The following is a 17194-nucleotide window of genomic DNA, read 5'->3' on the forward strand; positions in this document are numbered from 1 at the left end:
TGTTCCGTTTCCTAAGGAACTATCGTGTCACCCCCCACAGCACCACGGGCATACCACCCGCTGACCTTATGTTCGGAACTGTCATCAACTCGTCGATTCCCCATCATCCAAGCAGAACCCCTGACGACATCGACCATGCACGTGTGGAAACGAGGAGAACACGTGCCAATGCTCACATGAGCGCCAAGAGAAGAGCAAGGCCCTCGAACCACAGAGTGGGCGACCAAGTAATCATGTTGCGAAACCCCACAAAATCCAAGATGGACACCAGGTATGACGAACTGCCATGGACTATCAGCAACCGGCGTGGGACCATGATAACGGTCACACGGGGATGTCGGGAAGTAACAAGGAACGCCTCCTGGTTCAAGCCCGTGCCCCAGCACCTCTGGACGGATGGCGAAGGGCACCACGACGACAACGAGCAACAAAGCAGCGACGTGCCGGCGCAAGACCCCCAGGAAGGATCTGCGGGGGATTGCAGCTGGCAATCACCGAGACTACCCAGCAGTGAGGACACATGTACTGAAGGTGAGCAGACTGACGAGCCGAGCGGGGACAGCCCCCAAGCGAAGCGGTACAGCCTGAGAAAGGCCACGAGGCCGCCTGCGAGGCTGAATGACTATGTATGCTAATTTCCCCAGCAGTGGCAGAAGTGTTATAGTTGAGCATGCGGTTTACGTTTATGTTGTTTAGGTCATGTTGAAATAAAGGAGGAATGTTATATCCGCCCTACGTCCCGCAGCGCGGTGACGTAGGGCATGTTAATAAAAGCCCCGCCCCCTGAGTGGGAGGCAGTTCCGGGCGAAGCTGAGCCAGCGTGTGTGTGTTTCTTTGCGCTCCCCTGCCAAGGTCGCGCCCAGGCCATGCGGCCTTCTTGGACCGGAGCCAGCCCCTCGTGCTGGGCCTCCGGCACAACGCAGGACATAACACCACATAGCTATTCAATCAACCAAACAGGCATTTTTCACCAATAAAGTCCTGTCATCCCTCAGCCAATCTAAGGAATTGTTTGAGGTAGTTAAATCGTTTACATCTCTGACGCATGTTACGCCCAGGGTCCCCCTCTCATACATTATGCGATTCTCTGGCGATTGGTTTCCTCAATAAAGTTGTAAGCATTCACGATCACATACAGGCTACGGCTCCTGCACAAGTCTGTCATTGGAGAAGTCTGTCATTGGAGAAGGCATTGGAGCTCCTTATTCCTGGTCTCATTTCCAGGATTTATCTATGGAGGCAGCTGCAACAGCGCCACTTCAACTTAAGTCTGCTGCTACTTCAGATCCTATTCCTGTGGCGGTACTAAAGGAAATTATGCCACAGGTTATTTATTACCTGGGCTACTACTGGGATTAATAATTCTTGCCAAAGCGGGATTAATCCAGCGCAGTTAAAAAAGGCCATTGTTCTCCCTCTTTTGAAAAAAGAACTATGGTTCTGTATCTGTACCCATACAGTCCCCCTCCCGCGTTTCCTCTGTACTTATCAGATATACTTATCTGACCAACTTTCACCTGCTACTTGTTGGCTGCACTACCCTTTTTTATTTATCTATTTTTATCTAATTATTTATTCTGTTTTTCTCTCCTGCCCCTACATGCACTTTCCCCTTTATTTCCCTTTTCCATGCACTTGCGCTTTCTTAGAGATCACTGGGCCTAGAAAGATCGCTGTTTTATTTTTATTTTTTGATCTCCCTTGTTCCCCTCCCTTTTGCCTGTTGGCGCTCTGAAACACTTGTGTACAAGTGTGATATAAATAAAATATCATTATCATAATCACTGGATCCCCTAATTCTGAGCAACTATTGGCCTATCTCTCTTCTTGCTTTTTTTATGAAACTCTTGGAATCACCAGGTGCTTCTCTTTTGTCTACTTTTATAGAGAGATCAGCTGGTCTTGATCCTTTTCAGCCTAATTTCGGCTTGGGCGGGGAAGAGAGAGTGTCCTGGTGTCAGTGCTGGACGATTTGGCTTTGCTGGTGGATGGAGGTGGAGTGGGTGCCCTGGTACTGCTGGACCTTTCAGCGGCATTTGACACTGTGGACCACTCCATCCTGCTGGCCTCCTGGCACTGGCTGGCCTTTCTGGACCCGTCCTGGCATGGTTTGCCCCATTCGTCTCTGACCGGGGCCAGTCGCTGTTTCTTCCACCCTTTCGTTCGGTCTCTCACCCTATCACATGTGGTGTTTCGCAGGGCTCTGCCCTGTCCCCGCTTTTATTCAACATCTATGTTCAGAAACTAGTTGCCCTCATCTGCTCTCGCGGCTTCTGGTACTACACCTATGCTGACGACACCCAGATCTTGTTCCATTTAGATCTTGACCAGGCTCAGATGTCACAGCGGTTGTGCGAGTGCCTGGAGGCGGTGAATGGCTGGATGAATAGCAACTGGCTGAAGCTGAACCGGGACAAGACAGGGGTTCTGGTGCTGGGTTCCTCTTCTCATATCTCTTCGTGGGCCCCTTCCTTCTGGCCAGCAGTGCTGGGATACTTTCCTGTCCAGGTATCAATGGTCAAGAATTTAGGTGTCTGCGTTTCGTCCTCACTTTCTATGGCCTTTCAGGTTGAGGCGGCATGCAAAGCAGGTTTTTATCTTCTGAAGGTACTGCTTAAAATCCTACCTTTTTTGCCTGTGGCACTCCATCCACAGGTGGTTCCCTCTCTGATTTCCTGCCGCATTGACTACTGCAATGCTCTCTACCTGGCTCAGTCCATGGGCCTCATTCACCGACTGCAGCGCCTTCAAAATTTGGTGGCCACTCTCTTGCCTTACGGGGCCCACATTAGCCCCATCCTCCGCTCCCTGCATTGGCTCCCAATGGCAGAAAGGATTGATATGATATGATAGGTTATTTATAGGGCGCTTAATACCCAGAGGTTTCTAAGCACGCGCCCAGGGATCGAACCTGTGTTGCTCCATGCCGTCTTGCTTCCAAGGCGAGCACGTTGCCCCTGAGCTATCCACCCTCCCACCCCCTTGCCCCTCGAGTCAAACCTCTTTTTTTGGTCCAACCGGCATACTATGGACAGGGAGCAGAATTCCTACAGGATACATTTCTCCCTTATATCCCGAATCGGACTCTCCGATCAGGTGGGGCTAATCTTGTGGTTATCCTCGGCGGTTGCGAGTTGGAGGGCAGGCCTTCTCAGTGGTGGCAGGAAAGCTCTGGGACGAGCTTCCTGTTGCTCTACGAACTGTTGAGAATCATCTCTCCCTTCGGCGACTTCTTAAAACTCTCTTATTCGAGGCTGCTGGTTCTTGTCTCGTTCTTTGACTGTCTTAGTGCCAAGATGCCCCTGTTCTGATAATACATAATGGTGTACAGAGTAGCAGTGCCAAAGCGTCCCATTGAGAGAAGGAAAACTATTGCATTCTGGGAGACGAAGTTCTGAAGTGTTTCAAGTAGACTTTGTGCTGAGCCAATGCACTGTTGTGATCAAATGAATACGTTTTTTATTTTGAAAAAAGAAATAAAATACTTGTGAATTGAACTTGCAATATGTTAACTTCTTTCACTGGTTCACCACATAACCACTGATGTAGTGTGTCCGAAATTGAGTCTCTAAGGAGATAGTTGGCATGTTTGTGTTGGCTAATGTTTTTGGTCACAATGCAGGTGTGTCCATGTTTGTGTTTCTAGCACTTTATGTGATTTTCTGTATATATGTCTTTTTCACAGTGTTTGCATATGTGAACAAATGCAGTGTTATTTGTAGAACAATGATTAATTGTGTGTCAAGACCCAAATTACTTTATTGTGTGTGCTAATATGGGCCATCATTACCATGTTGTTATTCTCTAGTGTTGCACAGCCTTCTTGTAGGTCTCCTCCGTCATGTACTAGACTTCAATGCTTCTTCTGTGGTATCCCACATCTCCCTTAAGTCTTCTTCAATGGTGATCAAGACTATCTAATAATGTTTTTGTGGTGTCCCACGCTTTCTTTAAGGTATATTCTATGGCGGAACAAAACATCCTTGAAAAAAGTTTCTGAGGGGCCCCAGACATCCTTAAACTGTGTCGGTAGTGTTGGGTTTCCTTTTAAGATTTATTCTGTGATGTCCCAAACTTCCTTAAAATGTTAATCTCCCAGACTTCCTTAAAGATTTTATCTAGAGTGCTTTCTTAAAGGTTTACTTTGTGTTGCCCCATACTTTCTTAAATATTTCCTTTGTGGAGTACTACACTTCCATTAAGACTTTCTCTGTGGTATTCCAGACCTCCTTAAATGTTTCTTACCCCAGATTTCCCTAAGTGCTTATTCTGTTGGTGCCTCAGAATTTCTTTAAGGTTTTTTTCTGGGGTGTCCCAGATTGCATTAAGAGTTTATTCACTGGTGTTCCTGACTGCTTATAAGGTCTCTGCCATCATGTCCCAGACTTCCTTAAAGGTTTCCTCAGTATATTTCACACTTCCTCAACTAGTTCCTCATTGGTATTGGCGACTTCCCAAAGGACCTATTCAATGGTGCCTCAAACCTACCTGAAGATTTCAGGTATTGTCTTCTTTGATGCGAATTGCATTTGTTTTGTTCTTGAAGGTTTTGTCCATTGTGTCTCACATGACTCTTACAACTGTACATTAATTTGCTTTTCATGTGAGAAATGCTGTTACTTAGATGGCTTTTCTTTCCTTTATCACCAGAAAGGTAAGAAGTGCATCCGCACCCCTAGACCCACAAAGGGCCTTCGTTTCGAGTTCACAGGCTGCACCAGCGTGAGACTGTACCGGCCAAAGTTCTGCGGGAGCTGTGCTGATGGACGCTGCTGTACGCCCCACACCAGCACTACCATGGATGTTGAGTTCAAGTGCCCCGAGGGTGAGGTCTTCAGGAGGAAAATGATGCTCATCAAGACGTGCTCTTGCCACCATGACTGTCCTCGGGAGAATGACATCTTCATGTCCACCCACCACCGGAAGATGAGCAATGACTTTATCAAAATCCAGAGGCCTTAGTGCTCTAGAGCCATCTTGCCTAGTACTACGAGCCTGTGTTCCACATTCCCTTACACCAAAACTATCTGTCTATAGCCTATAGACATACCTCATGATGAAAGCTTTAACCAAAGCTTGAGAAGTACCAGCCACTTGTGGATGGAATAGACTGGTCTGGCTTGGCCATTTCTCCTATGTTGACACCTCAAAACATAGCACTAGAAGTGGTTTGCATGTCTAAAAGTGGCCCTAACTTGGGTAACGGACAATGCAATCCTGCATCCCCAGATAATCAAAGGAGACAAGCCTTCAAGTCCAAAGCTGTGACCTGAAACAATATGAAGACCAAGACTCAACCATCCAATAACGTTTCATCCACTACCAACAGACACAACCAGACTAGGAAGTCCAGGTCATGGTGGAGACTTATGAACACTCAATCTCACAAAAGGGCCCTTTAACCAGGGGATATCACAGCCTGATTTCACCAGACCAGCCATGGCCTCTCAGCTGACAGACAATGCTCTCTTTGGGGCTTAATGTTAAGGAACCATGCAGAAAGACTTCCTTGTGATCAGCAGCAGGCATGGCATGTTCCTCTGTGGATGTTGAAGCCCCAGGAGGACTACACATACGTTAAAGGGTCAGAGCTCTCCAAGGCTGGTGACACATCCCCTCTACGATAGGTCTGAGCCTCAGAAGGAATTTCAAGGGACTTTCTGGACAGATAGAGGGAGAAGACCTCCCTTGAATCCAAATAAATGTATTTGGTGAGATTTCTCATGTTTGCAGGACTTTGCTGAAAAACAAATTATTTGTTTATCAAAATTGTGTATCTCTCACTTAACATACAGATCAGTTGGTCTGACAAGGTGTGCTCAGCATTCATATTACATCTGGGGTCAGTCCAGTTTCTGCCCAGTGGATATTCTGTTATGCAAGACCCTCTCATTTGGAAAACAGCAATCCTGTGTATTAGTTTCTGATTTCAAGAGGTTTTTTTCATACATTGTTCATTCATTGACATTGTGGTGTTTTATTTGTATTGGGAATGTCATATAAAATAGTTTAATTAGCCTGTGTACAGTTTTGTTTAAGTTATATTCATGTGGAGCCTACTTCAGTGCATATCTTACTGTAATAACTAAGGTGGAGCTGTTTTGACGTTTCCACTACCCAATATAGTCCTCAATCTTCCTTCAGTTTCTAGCTCCTTGTTCTCTTTTCTTCCTGTCTCTCTGCGTCTCTCATTTATTGTGCGATCTCTATACATCTCGATTTTTTCTCTCAGTGTGCTGCTCATCTCTACCCTTTTATGTTTCTCTCTTCCTTATCTTATTAACTCTATGTGTCCCCTCTCTTTACTGTTTCCCCACTCCGTCGCCTTGTCTTTTTTGCTTTACTTTCCTCTTTGATATTTGCCTCTTCTTTTACTCAATCTCCCTCCCCTCTCATTGTTTTACTCTCCTCTCAGTAACTCAACCCTCTTCTTTGATTGCACCTTCTCTTTCATGACTACTCTTGCCTCTGTTCACACAGTCTCTTTGCCCTCCTCTCTTTTATTACTCGCCTTACTTACCTTCACATTTTACCTGTCCGTCGCTGAGTGTCCCTTATTGCTTGACCTTCCTTTATCTTTTATTGTCATGGTTTTCCTTTCATATTGTCTTTTCTCACAGTTTCTCAGACTACTTCATACACCTATCCCTCTCACCAACCAAACTCCTTCTCCTTTAATGTGGGCTTATGCTGACAACTGTTTGAGGTACTGCTTCACTTCAGCTGACAATAAATATTACTTTATATTTTTATACAAATCAGTTGGATCTTCCTTCGCTGTGTTGGTGCATGCACTTGTGTTGTTTTGCAATAAGGAAGAGTATGTGTCTTGGAGCAACAATTTTAATATCAAATTTGGCCACTTCACAGGTTATCGCTCCAAAATGTCACCGCGATTACTGCGACATTTCCGTGCAGTGCAAATATCCTGACCCCCATTACACTGAATACGGGTAGCAGGGGTTGCGGGGTGTCTCCTGTTTCTATTAGATGGAGAGCAGGTGACTAGAAAGTTAGAGAAAAAAAAGTTTAAGAAAAAAGACCCCTGCAGTGCCAGGTCCGACTCAACCTAAGTGGGTGGGAACTGATGCCGCATGGATAGAGGGGAGTCGGCGGCACACCTGTGTGTCCCTCCCCGGCTGAGAAGGTAAGTGCTTTGGGGGGGTGCGGCTGATAAGGTAAGGCAGGGAGCAAGTGATCTATGCAATTCTACGTAATCCGCGTAGTACATAAAGTATGCATAGTATGGTTCTGGAATGTAGTAATTCCAGAACCATTTGGAATGAAAATGTACCCCGGCAGCCATATGCTCCGGGGGCTCTATAAATAAAGCTAACTGTCCACTTACCTACGCCTCTCATGGATTTATTACACATGGCGACGAGGATATTTTGATACAGAGCCCCCGGGGCTGGCACAACATCGCAGCTGCGTGAGAGACGCTGCGCGGCCTGCCGGGACCGAGTGCAGATCTGCCGATGCCTGCACGGTGAAGGTGAATGCTGTTGTGCCCCGAACAGGCTGCGGCAAGTGTATCCTTATTCCAGCGCTCCTGAGACTAAGAGACATTGGGTGAGCCTCCCTTTCATTATCAAAATATGGTGGATTACAAAGGTTCTGCTTGTCACGAGTGCGCCGTATTATATAAAAGGCTCCCACAACGGCAATGACGACATTAGAGGAAAGGACCCAAAGGCATGCCAAAACGTGGCAGCCATATTGAAAACGACATCACTTTTAGTGTGTTGCCTAGATAACAAAGTCACGGAGCACAGAGGAATGTCAAAATCAAATGGATGGGCTGATTGCCACAACGTGCACACACAAATAACAAAGTAAACCAAAATACATGCATTTGAGTGAACTGTATTTGAATGAACTCTAAATACTCTATGGACAGTTCAAAACACAGGAAGACAGGTTTTAAAGAAGTTTGGAAATTAGAACCAACATCTACGTTGAACATTTAATATATATATATATATATATATATATATACATACAGGAAACTAGAAGAAAAATAAAGGGGCAAGTCAAAGCAAGCACATATAGATATTATTCACAGAATAAGACTAATTGCCTGCCATCATGCAGCTTGTTACAGCACCAATGCAGTTCCTTCCGCTTCCTGGGAACCCCACATGCCCATGGGAACAGTGGATTGACAGATTCCAGGTATACTTGAGGGTAGTTGGAGGGAACAAATATAATGACGACCTCAAATAAGCCACTTTGCTAAACTGCATCAGAGCAGAGGCTTTAAAGGATAGTTCCGGGACTTTTTTTTTATTGTCCCTACGGTTCGGCCATTTGTTTTTAAGCATAACTCGGTAGATCGTAGAAAACTTTCCTATGGACCTTACCCGACTTTTCGTCCATTAACGCACTCAAAATCAGCCGCCATTTTCTGATAATCCTATCATTTCCCCCCATCTCCCTGGCTCACCTGCTTTTGCGGCACTAAATCAAATCCCCCGCCCCTGAAACAGACTTTATCAAAACATTCATATTCCCCGCCTCTATCCGTGACGTGACTGAGCTGCGTAGGCAAACGCGCCCAGGCGTCTTCTACACGACTCCACACAGAACCCGGAAATCAACACAGATGAGCTCACACAACACAGCGCGCCACAATTGGGAATATGAAACTGTACTTTTAAATTAAACCGCAAGATTGTAAATTTGGTAAAGTACATTTATTTGACATCAAATGTTTTGAGAATATTCAGCGATTTTCATTTTTATTTGCTCACGTTCCAAAAAGTTTGTTTTGAGGCACGCGATGTTCCTTTGCTGTACACAGGGTCTTAGATCATCTCACAATACAGCGCCACAATTCGGAATATGAAACTGTGGTTTAAAAGCAAACAGCAAGATTGTACATTTGGCAAAGTACATTTATTGGACATCAAATGTTTAGAGAATATTCAGCGATTTGCATTTTTCTTTGCTCTCGATCCAAAATAGTTTGTCTTGAGGCAAGCGATGTTCGTGTGCAGTACACAGGGTGTTGGTTTACGATAAAATAAGCTCTTCGGTCGCACTGATAATCGCATGGCTGTTCCAACAACGAGGCACTAGGCCACCACAACGGTCTGTATGTTGCATCTAGCCGTTAGTACCGCGTAAGGGCATACTTGTACTTGGCGATCGTCCCATAAAATGGTCAGGGTGGTAACGTTGTTCAGGCGGAGAAGCAACTGGTGGTTGAAAAACCCATCCGCCGGTGTCTGGTACTCGTGACACATGCAATAATGAACGATGTACCTGTTTGAAAAACATAAAAAATGAAATTAGTCTCACCATCAGATCTTTATTAAAATTATTCATTTTATATATTCGGTCGGGAAATTATTTCATTGCTAGGACAGTGCAACTGGGTATTATACGTCAAGGGGGGGCTGTAGGATACTGAGACAGTCCCCCAGTGCAGGGGTTGACAGGGAGGCAGTGCAGGTGGAGAGTGGAAGGGCCCAGGACCGAGGTCGCAGACAGTGGACCAGTTGTAGCAGGGGAGAGGGAGAGAGAAAGCAGAAGCAAAGAGGAAGGTTTTGAGGTGCTTCCGTAAAAGGAGATGGTTCTCCTCAAGATAGTGCGCGGTACAAAACAATATGCCACATAGAACGAACAAGTTTAAATTGCGGTATAAACTCATCTAAAGAGTTACTTACATTATATTTGCATTTTCCATTGTTTCTGTGCGTAGGGCAGCCCCGAAATACCACTCCTTCTATGCCGACATTATTTCTTCTAATGAACGAACATTAAATGGCTATCGTTTCTGAAATTTTATTCATTATCGTTTCTTACGTTATTGCACCACACCCCCAAAAATAAGTCTTTCGGGATGGTCCCGGCCTGTCAAGGTCAAATAACAATAGAACCTTATACTGAGTCGTGGGCCATTCCGGCACCCGAGCAAAAAATCAAAGCAGCTGACCTTCACTTTGAACGAGCACACATTCCTAGTAAGCTACATTCAGTGTAAGGCCATCTCACAGGACTTGAAATTTACACTCGATCTTTGCATTTTGTCTGCGTGCTTTGCAGCCCCAGAGAACCATAAATACGGAGACATTCTATATTTTTTGAAAAATGATTTATATTACTGTTTGGTTTAATTTAATGCGCAAATGAACAAGGTTGGATAGACACATTGCATGTACACTGAGCAATCACTTTTATTACACATTACATAGATACACATATTCAATGGGCCTGCGACATGAGGAGACTCGAGAGAACAGACAATCAAATTACAATCATTTAAACCGTGATGTGTATTTCTCAATGAGCTCTTCTTTAGGTGGACATGGAACAGAGGCAATGTTGGGTGGCAATGCAGTTGTCCCCTGCACAGGTTCGTTCACAACTCCATTTATGTGCCTATCTAGGACGTCAACAATAAGTCTCTCAATAAACTCATATTGCATATCCTCAAACACTGGTTTGATCACCCATTGTTTACTTCTTTTAGTGAAGGCCTTATTGTAGCGAAGCGTCCCTAAAGTTCCGGTTGTCCTACTTTGTTGACGGCCAACATTATGGTTATGTGCCAAGACCGCTAGAAGAGTCCGATTTATCATGCCCTCCATGCCAAAATGCAATCGTTTTGGCCTGTACTTTAGGCACATATTGTGGAACACCTCCAAATCTCCTGTGTGGCAGAATTCCGTGAGTCCCCTCAAATCTCTTGTTATAGTTTTATCAAATACAATCTTTTCAATGGCTTTGTGAGTGGGTGATGAAGGAATCAACCACTTCTTCTTCCGTGCCTCCTCTGTGGACAAATGGCCATGTTCACAATTGTGGAAATGTTGGTTTGTGTTCCAACGGTGAACGTTGGTACAGTGTAGCATTACTGACCGCCATTTTTCCAGTAGAATTTCCAACGACCCTCCACATGTTTTTGAGCTCCACCAAAGATGGTTGTTGATTGACTTGGACCACTGTGAAATACCTTGCATATCTTTTTTTTTTACCTGCAGCCGACATTTTTTTATTGATTGTTTTTGCAAGATGCCAAACGTCAAATTGGTGATTTATATTTTTGTACTCTTCTCTCATTGTCTTGGCAATTGAAACGTGTCTGTCCGTGGCTATCAGGTCGATCACCATTCCCCGCGATTGTAGTTCTTGCAATGATGCTACAAAGCCAACTTTCTCCATGGCCACTGAGGATGTACTTTGTGACACCTGCACGACCACCGAACTCACAATTTTCTTACTTTCCATGTCCTGAAAGTGGTAGGTGCAGTACTTGGCTGAAAATCCTGGGCTGTCGCACTGTCCATCACCAGCTAGCCTGAACCGTTTGCCCGGGAATGTACTATCAATAGACATTTTTTCCATTCTCCAAGCTTCGCTAATGGCTGGAAATAGATAATCGGTTTGGTATTTGTAGAACTGAGTTTTCGCAATGAAATGGCTTCCCACAAACTGAAAGAAAGACTCTAACTTTTTAAAACTTGAACCACTAAAAAGTGCAGCCGCTGCACAAAGTAGATTGCCTGCTGGCAGTTGCCCCAGCATGGGTTGTGCAGACCATGAGAAAGGATGATATTTTGTACAGGTGGCATGTATTTTAAGGTTAGTGCCTCGAATTGCACGAGTCACATTAATCAATGGCTCCCCACATACTTCCCCACCAACCGAATGCCCACATTTCATCCGAATAATAATATCAATCAAACAACTATCGAATACAATGAATTTGGCCTCTTTCCTTATACTGTCACTCTGCATCCCAGCTGGTTCGGCCTGTAACGTTGAGGACATGTCACTCACATGAAAGGTAGAATCTATGATATCGTCTTCCGCTATGTTCAGTGATATTGATGGTGTTTCATTGTCGTCCACTTCATTCTCTTCCATTGCAACATCTGTTCCTTCTCCGGCGATGGGTGAATAAAACAATTTCTTCAACTTTCTCGCGGTCTTAGCTGTTGCGGGTGTGGATTCTGTGAATTGATCTCCGACTGCATCCGAACTACCAGGAGGACATTCACTATCAATGGCTGGATGTGGTATAGCTCTGTTGTCAATCACTTCATATTCTTCCCATTGGCACGATGCATCTCCAGTCTCAAGTCCCTGCCAAAAGGTTTGACAAGCAACATCTCTCGTTCGCTTCACTGTCTGTGTAGATCTAGTTCGTACACCCACTCGCAACTAGAGGACAGATTGGAAAAGGGATGTTCAGTTTAAACACAACTTACAGTATTGAACTATTAACAGTGAAAAACAACATAATATAGTGACCAGGACACTAACCTTCTTTTGCTTTCTTTTCTTTGAAACTTTCTTGCCTCGAACTTCAACATCAGGACGCTGTTGCTCCGACTCGTGTGTGCATGTCTCCACTTCCTCTTGCGCTGCAACGACTATATTTTCATGATAAGCACATCCATCACGCTCTGAAGCTCCATCGACTCCCTGAAACATAGAACTTTCATTAGTATGTATAATAATATCGAAAACACAAAATGTACTTGGGGACCAATACCCACGTACATCTCAATAGCAAAACACGAATGAACGCTTTGTGTAGAACATTCAAACGACAATTATTCACGCATTGTTGATCTAGTTAGATAGAACTGTCAAGATCCATACCTCGGGCTCCTCATAGACTTCCATTGATGATATTATTGAAGATGATGCTTCAGTAACTCCCTGAAACAGAGTAATTGCATTAGTATGGTTTTCTATTTTGGTAAAAAGAACATAAACTTTGTGCAGGCGTCAACGGCTCATCTAAATAGACCTGCACAAATGATCAGTTGTCTAAAATAAATAATGGATATGTAAATATGATTCGATTTGCTCGATCGTTGGAAGTGTCACCACCCAGAGATCTGCATCAACTACTAGGGGTGATGTTCTTGTAGAAGAAGCTCTGTCATCTCCCTGAAACATAGTACTTGCGTTAATAAAGAAGGAAGTATAGCGGATGTAATCACGTCATATGATTTCGCTTGATCGAACTGTCAGTATCCATACCTCGAAATGCATAAGAACATCAAGGGACGATGTAACTGCGGTGCACACTTCTGCAAGCTGTTGCGCCGACCCGTAACTGCATGCTCCCCCTTCTTCTTGGACTAATGCTCCATCGACTCCCTGAAACATAGGACTTTCATTAGTAATGAACACAATATTGAAAAAAGAAAACACATAGGAGGGCGACGACAGAAGGACATATCAATGGCTAAAAACGAAAGAAACATTGTGTGTAACAATCACGCTACAAGAATGCAAGATCTGATGATCTCCATCGATGGAACTGTCCGGAAACGTACCTCGAGCATCTGAGTGACATCAACGGTTGTCGTCAATACGTTGGACTCCTCAGCATCTCCCTGAAAGACAGTACTTGCATTATTTTGGATAACAATAATTATAACTGAAAACAAAGACTAGAGGACGAGTACAAGGGTGTACCATTAGGTAAAATAATTACACGATAAATTAAAACTTTTGATTTACATGCCTAAAACAAGTCAGTGGCAGAATAGCTAAGTAAGATTACCCGATAGGTGCTTGAAGTGGCTGATGACTGCAATAACGACACGGATGGAGAATCTTCCGCCTTCATATTGAGTGGATACATAAATGGGGAAATTATTGTTAGCTAATGCTACACACTACCGCAAGGCCGAGAGATAAATACGTAAACTTGACTCACCAGTGGAGGGATGTGGACGAATAGAGTGGGAATAGCGGTTGAGAGCAATTTTCGCCTCGCTCGCGGTGTGTTCTTCTTTATTAGCAATGATGTGGAGTACATGTCTGAGCTAAAGTGCCTGCTGCAGATGCGGTATCGATCACCCCTCTTGTCCGCAAAGACTTCTAGGACTCTACTTTCAAGCTCAGACGGTGGATATCCGCAATATCGGACCCATTCTCTTATCTGGTCTATTGTCTTAGGGAAAACATGCATTATAGTACCTTCAGATTTATTATGGGTCTTCGAAGGGCAACCGCCAATGGAACAGGCAGGCATTGTGGAAAGTTCTGAAAAGTAAAGATCAACAATTCTCTATGAATACCAATGTAAACTCAGAACATGTGACTAGTTCCTTGCATGTACTGTCTTGAACGAAAAGAAATTGGACGCAAAATGATTATGGTACATGGCCTTACCTTGACGAACAAACAGTTAGATGCAGGGATCAGAGTAGTTTCTTGTCGTAGAACAGGGAGCAGTTCACAGGTTGCAAACTGACGAGTTTCCTCAAAGTGGTCACGGAAGTTCACAGAGACGAAGAGCAGATAACCAGCACCTTCACGGGTTGACTAGCAAAGCGCAAAGAAGTTCTCATTAGAAATATGAAGTGGGTTATAAAGAATTCGAAACAGGGGTGTGTTTGTGAATGAATGACGTGTATATGTCGTGGCATTATGCGGTTTGCAGGGGGACGTCCAGCGTAAAGGGGATGCTTGGCAGGAGACACGGGGTCTGGAGGTAGACATGGGAACAACAACCCATGCTCTATAGACCACTTTGAAGTGTACATGGTCTTTGGCACCTCTTGGCCTTTATCGCTCCCTGACAGCTCCACTTGGCAGCACAAGTACCCCGGTGCGAACTGCCTTTGATAGGGCGGGGGGGGTGTGGATTAGGGCGGTGGTCGTGCAGACAAGACTCGTTTGCCGCAGGGCCTCACCAAGGAGAGGCCATCTAACTGCATGTAAGAGGCAGGCTGCAGGATCTAGTACATGGAAGGCAGGAGGGTGAGTTTATAAATACCTCACCCTCCCAGGAGAATATATGGGTGCAGTTCACCCTGGAGACCCTGGATGCCTAGGCAGTTAGTCAGCAGCAGGCTGGCCTGTGGTGGCAAGGCGGCACGGGCCAGAGGGGGTCATCTCTGTACCCGGTGCCCAAAATGATGATTTATTATGATCAACCATATTGATTATTTACCTATAACCATGTTTTGTATCAATAAAATCCAACGGCCTTCCTTTTATTACCAACGCTTGAACAAAGTGGTGTGGTAAGTATTTTTGGGGGAGGAGGCAAGGCCGGGAGGCTTGATGCCAACCCGCAAAATAACATATGTATGTCTGCTACATATGGGTTCAACGGTTATGTGGATTGAAGGTGGGCGGCCAGCGTGAGGGAGGATGCTGCCCGGAGACATGTGGTGTGACAAGACAAGGCACAGGAAGACTATTCAATGGAGACACACTAGATTCATTTAAAAAATCAAAACAACCATTGTTAAAATATATGTTGGGTTTTATTTTAGATCTTAATTTCAATTGAACATAAATAATAAACATTACACATTGGCCCTCATTACGACCCTGGCGGAAATCGAAAAACGATGGCGGAAATGCAATACCGCCATCGAATAGCGCTCGGTGCGACTATGACCCGTCACCGCAAAGTACGAAGCCATTAGCGACACCGTAGTGAACGCCAACGCTAACTGCACCAAGCACGCGCGCGCGCGCCATGCCAAACCGCAAACACCACCATGGTGCAACGGTACGCCAATTCCGACCCTAGCGGACATGTACCTAACGCCATCAGGCATGGCGGAATGTACCATTCCGCCATGGCGAGAAGTACGGCATCGCGAATCAACCGTAAACGGCCCCACTGAGTGCCTGTACACCGCTCCCTGCCCACAAAGTACAACTCCCTGTAGGTGCAATGAAGTCACAATGCAACCATTGAAATGTACAAAGCACCCATGCATGCCAACGAACAAAAGCAACACAAGAGGGGCCAATGGGAGCTGCAGGTCACAGATGGCACGAATACAGAAGCCATCCCAATGGACATGACCACAGTCCCCCACCAAGAAACGCACGCAAACACAGGCACCTGTGCCCAGCAACATTCCGAAAATCACATCATTCCACCAGTCCACCTGGCTGACCGGCATCTGTTACACAAAACCCAATCCCCCGCCCCTGAGCATGACAACATTCACACTGTCATATAGGCAGCCCCCATCCCTGACCTCACGGGCTCAGTAGGCAAACGCGCCCAGTACAGTACCACGCAACTAAACCCCGAAGCTGGAACCCAATGCAGATCTCCTCACAATACATCGCCCCCCAAATAGGCATATGCCACATCACTTGCAAAGAAAAACGCTACACGGGCCAAATCAGAATAGCAATTTATGCACATCAAAGACACCAAGCCCATACAGCCATCAGGCCATGAACTCCAAAACACTAATCACCATTGTGGGCTGCATCCGCAAGAAATGACCAGCCACTACTTGTGTGTCGCCCTGTACCCCCATGGTACACAGAGCCACATTCACGTACGAAAAGGCAACATGGAAGCGCACAGAACCGCAGGGCTGTCCCAATGGGGAGGCACTAGTCCAGCTGAAAGGCCGAAATGTTGCTCCGAGACACCAGTACTGCGTAAGGGCATGTGGGCCATTGGCGATCGTCCCATAAGATCGTAATGCTGCTCCACCGATTAACACGAAGCAGCAGGTGTCGGGAGTAAAATCCATCTGCAGGAGTGGCATACAGATGGCAGTGGCAAAAGGGGAGGAGATACCTGTCAACCAGAAGAAAAGAAAAAGAACAGAATGGCCATCAGAACTACATTCGAACAACTCACTTCAATGATCACACGAAATCCACAGCCATATGCATGCTAGCCCACTCAAAAGGATCATCACCACCCCAAAACCACTTGCGACTCATAACCATCTATATCGAGGTGCAAACACCATCACTAACGAGTGTACCTGTGCATGCGTCTGTCAAAACAGAATCCATCAGATGGGAATGTCAACGTGCATGGACACAAGTGTCTGAGGGCGCCTCGAGACAGGGAGGGCTCAACAAGGCCAGATAGACGATGGTCCCACTATGGCAGGCCTGCATCACATAGCGTAGGGGAGGCGGATAGATCCCAAGAAGCCCTGTACATGGCAAACTCTGTATCAAATCACCTGCCCATGCATCCATTCATCATTCCCTCATCCCGGGATCAAAACGCCTGAATAATTACTCACATGACATTAGAAACATCCATTGAGTCTGTGCGTTATGCAGCCTGCAAAATCCACAGTGCCCCAGCCCGTATTTCCAGTGTTGTGAAGTAACATGTATTTTGGAACGGCCGGCCTCATCGCCCACGTAGCTAATGCGCATCCCAAACTATTCATATCAATCATTGCTCCCTCGCCATGGGCCCTGTCTCAAG

General features: G+C 45.4%; 1 protein-coding gene across 1 annotated transcript in view; it reads left to right on the forward strand.

Annotated features, from left to right (window-relative positions):
* LOC138503349 (CCN family member 2-like) overlaps nt 1-6758 on the forward strand; it is a 55264-nt gene extending 48506 nt beyond the window's left edge. The window contains exon 5 of the mRNA XM_069622986.1: nt 4651-6758. Within this exon, the coding sequence (XP_069479087.1) occupies nt 4651-4962 (312 nt within the window). The 3' untranslated portion in view covers nt 4963-6758. The remainder of the gene's footprint in view (nt 1-4650) is intronic.
* The last annotated feature ends 10436 nt before the right edge of the window (nt 6759-17194 follow it).

The sequence above is a fragment of the Ambystoma mexicanum genome, chromosome 11, assembly GCF_040938575.1.
Source record: "Ambystoma mexicanum isolate Mex_15411 chromosome 11, UKY_AmexF1_1, whole genome shotgun sequence".
Taxonomy (NCBI): domain Eukaryota; kingdom Metazoa; phylum Chordata; class Amphibia; order Caudata; family Ambystomatidae; genus Ambystoma; species Ambystoma mexicanum.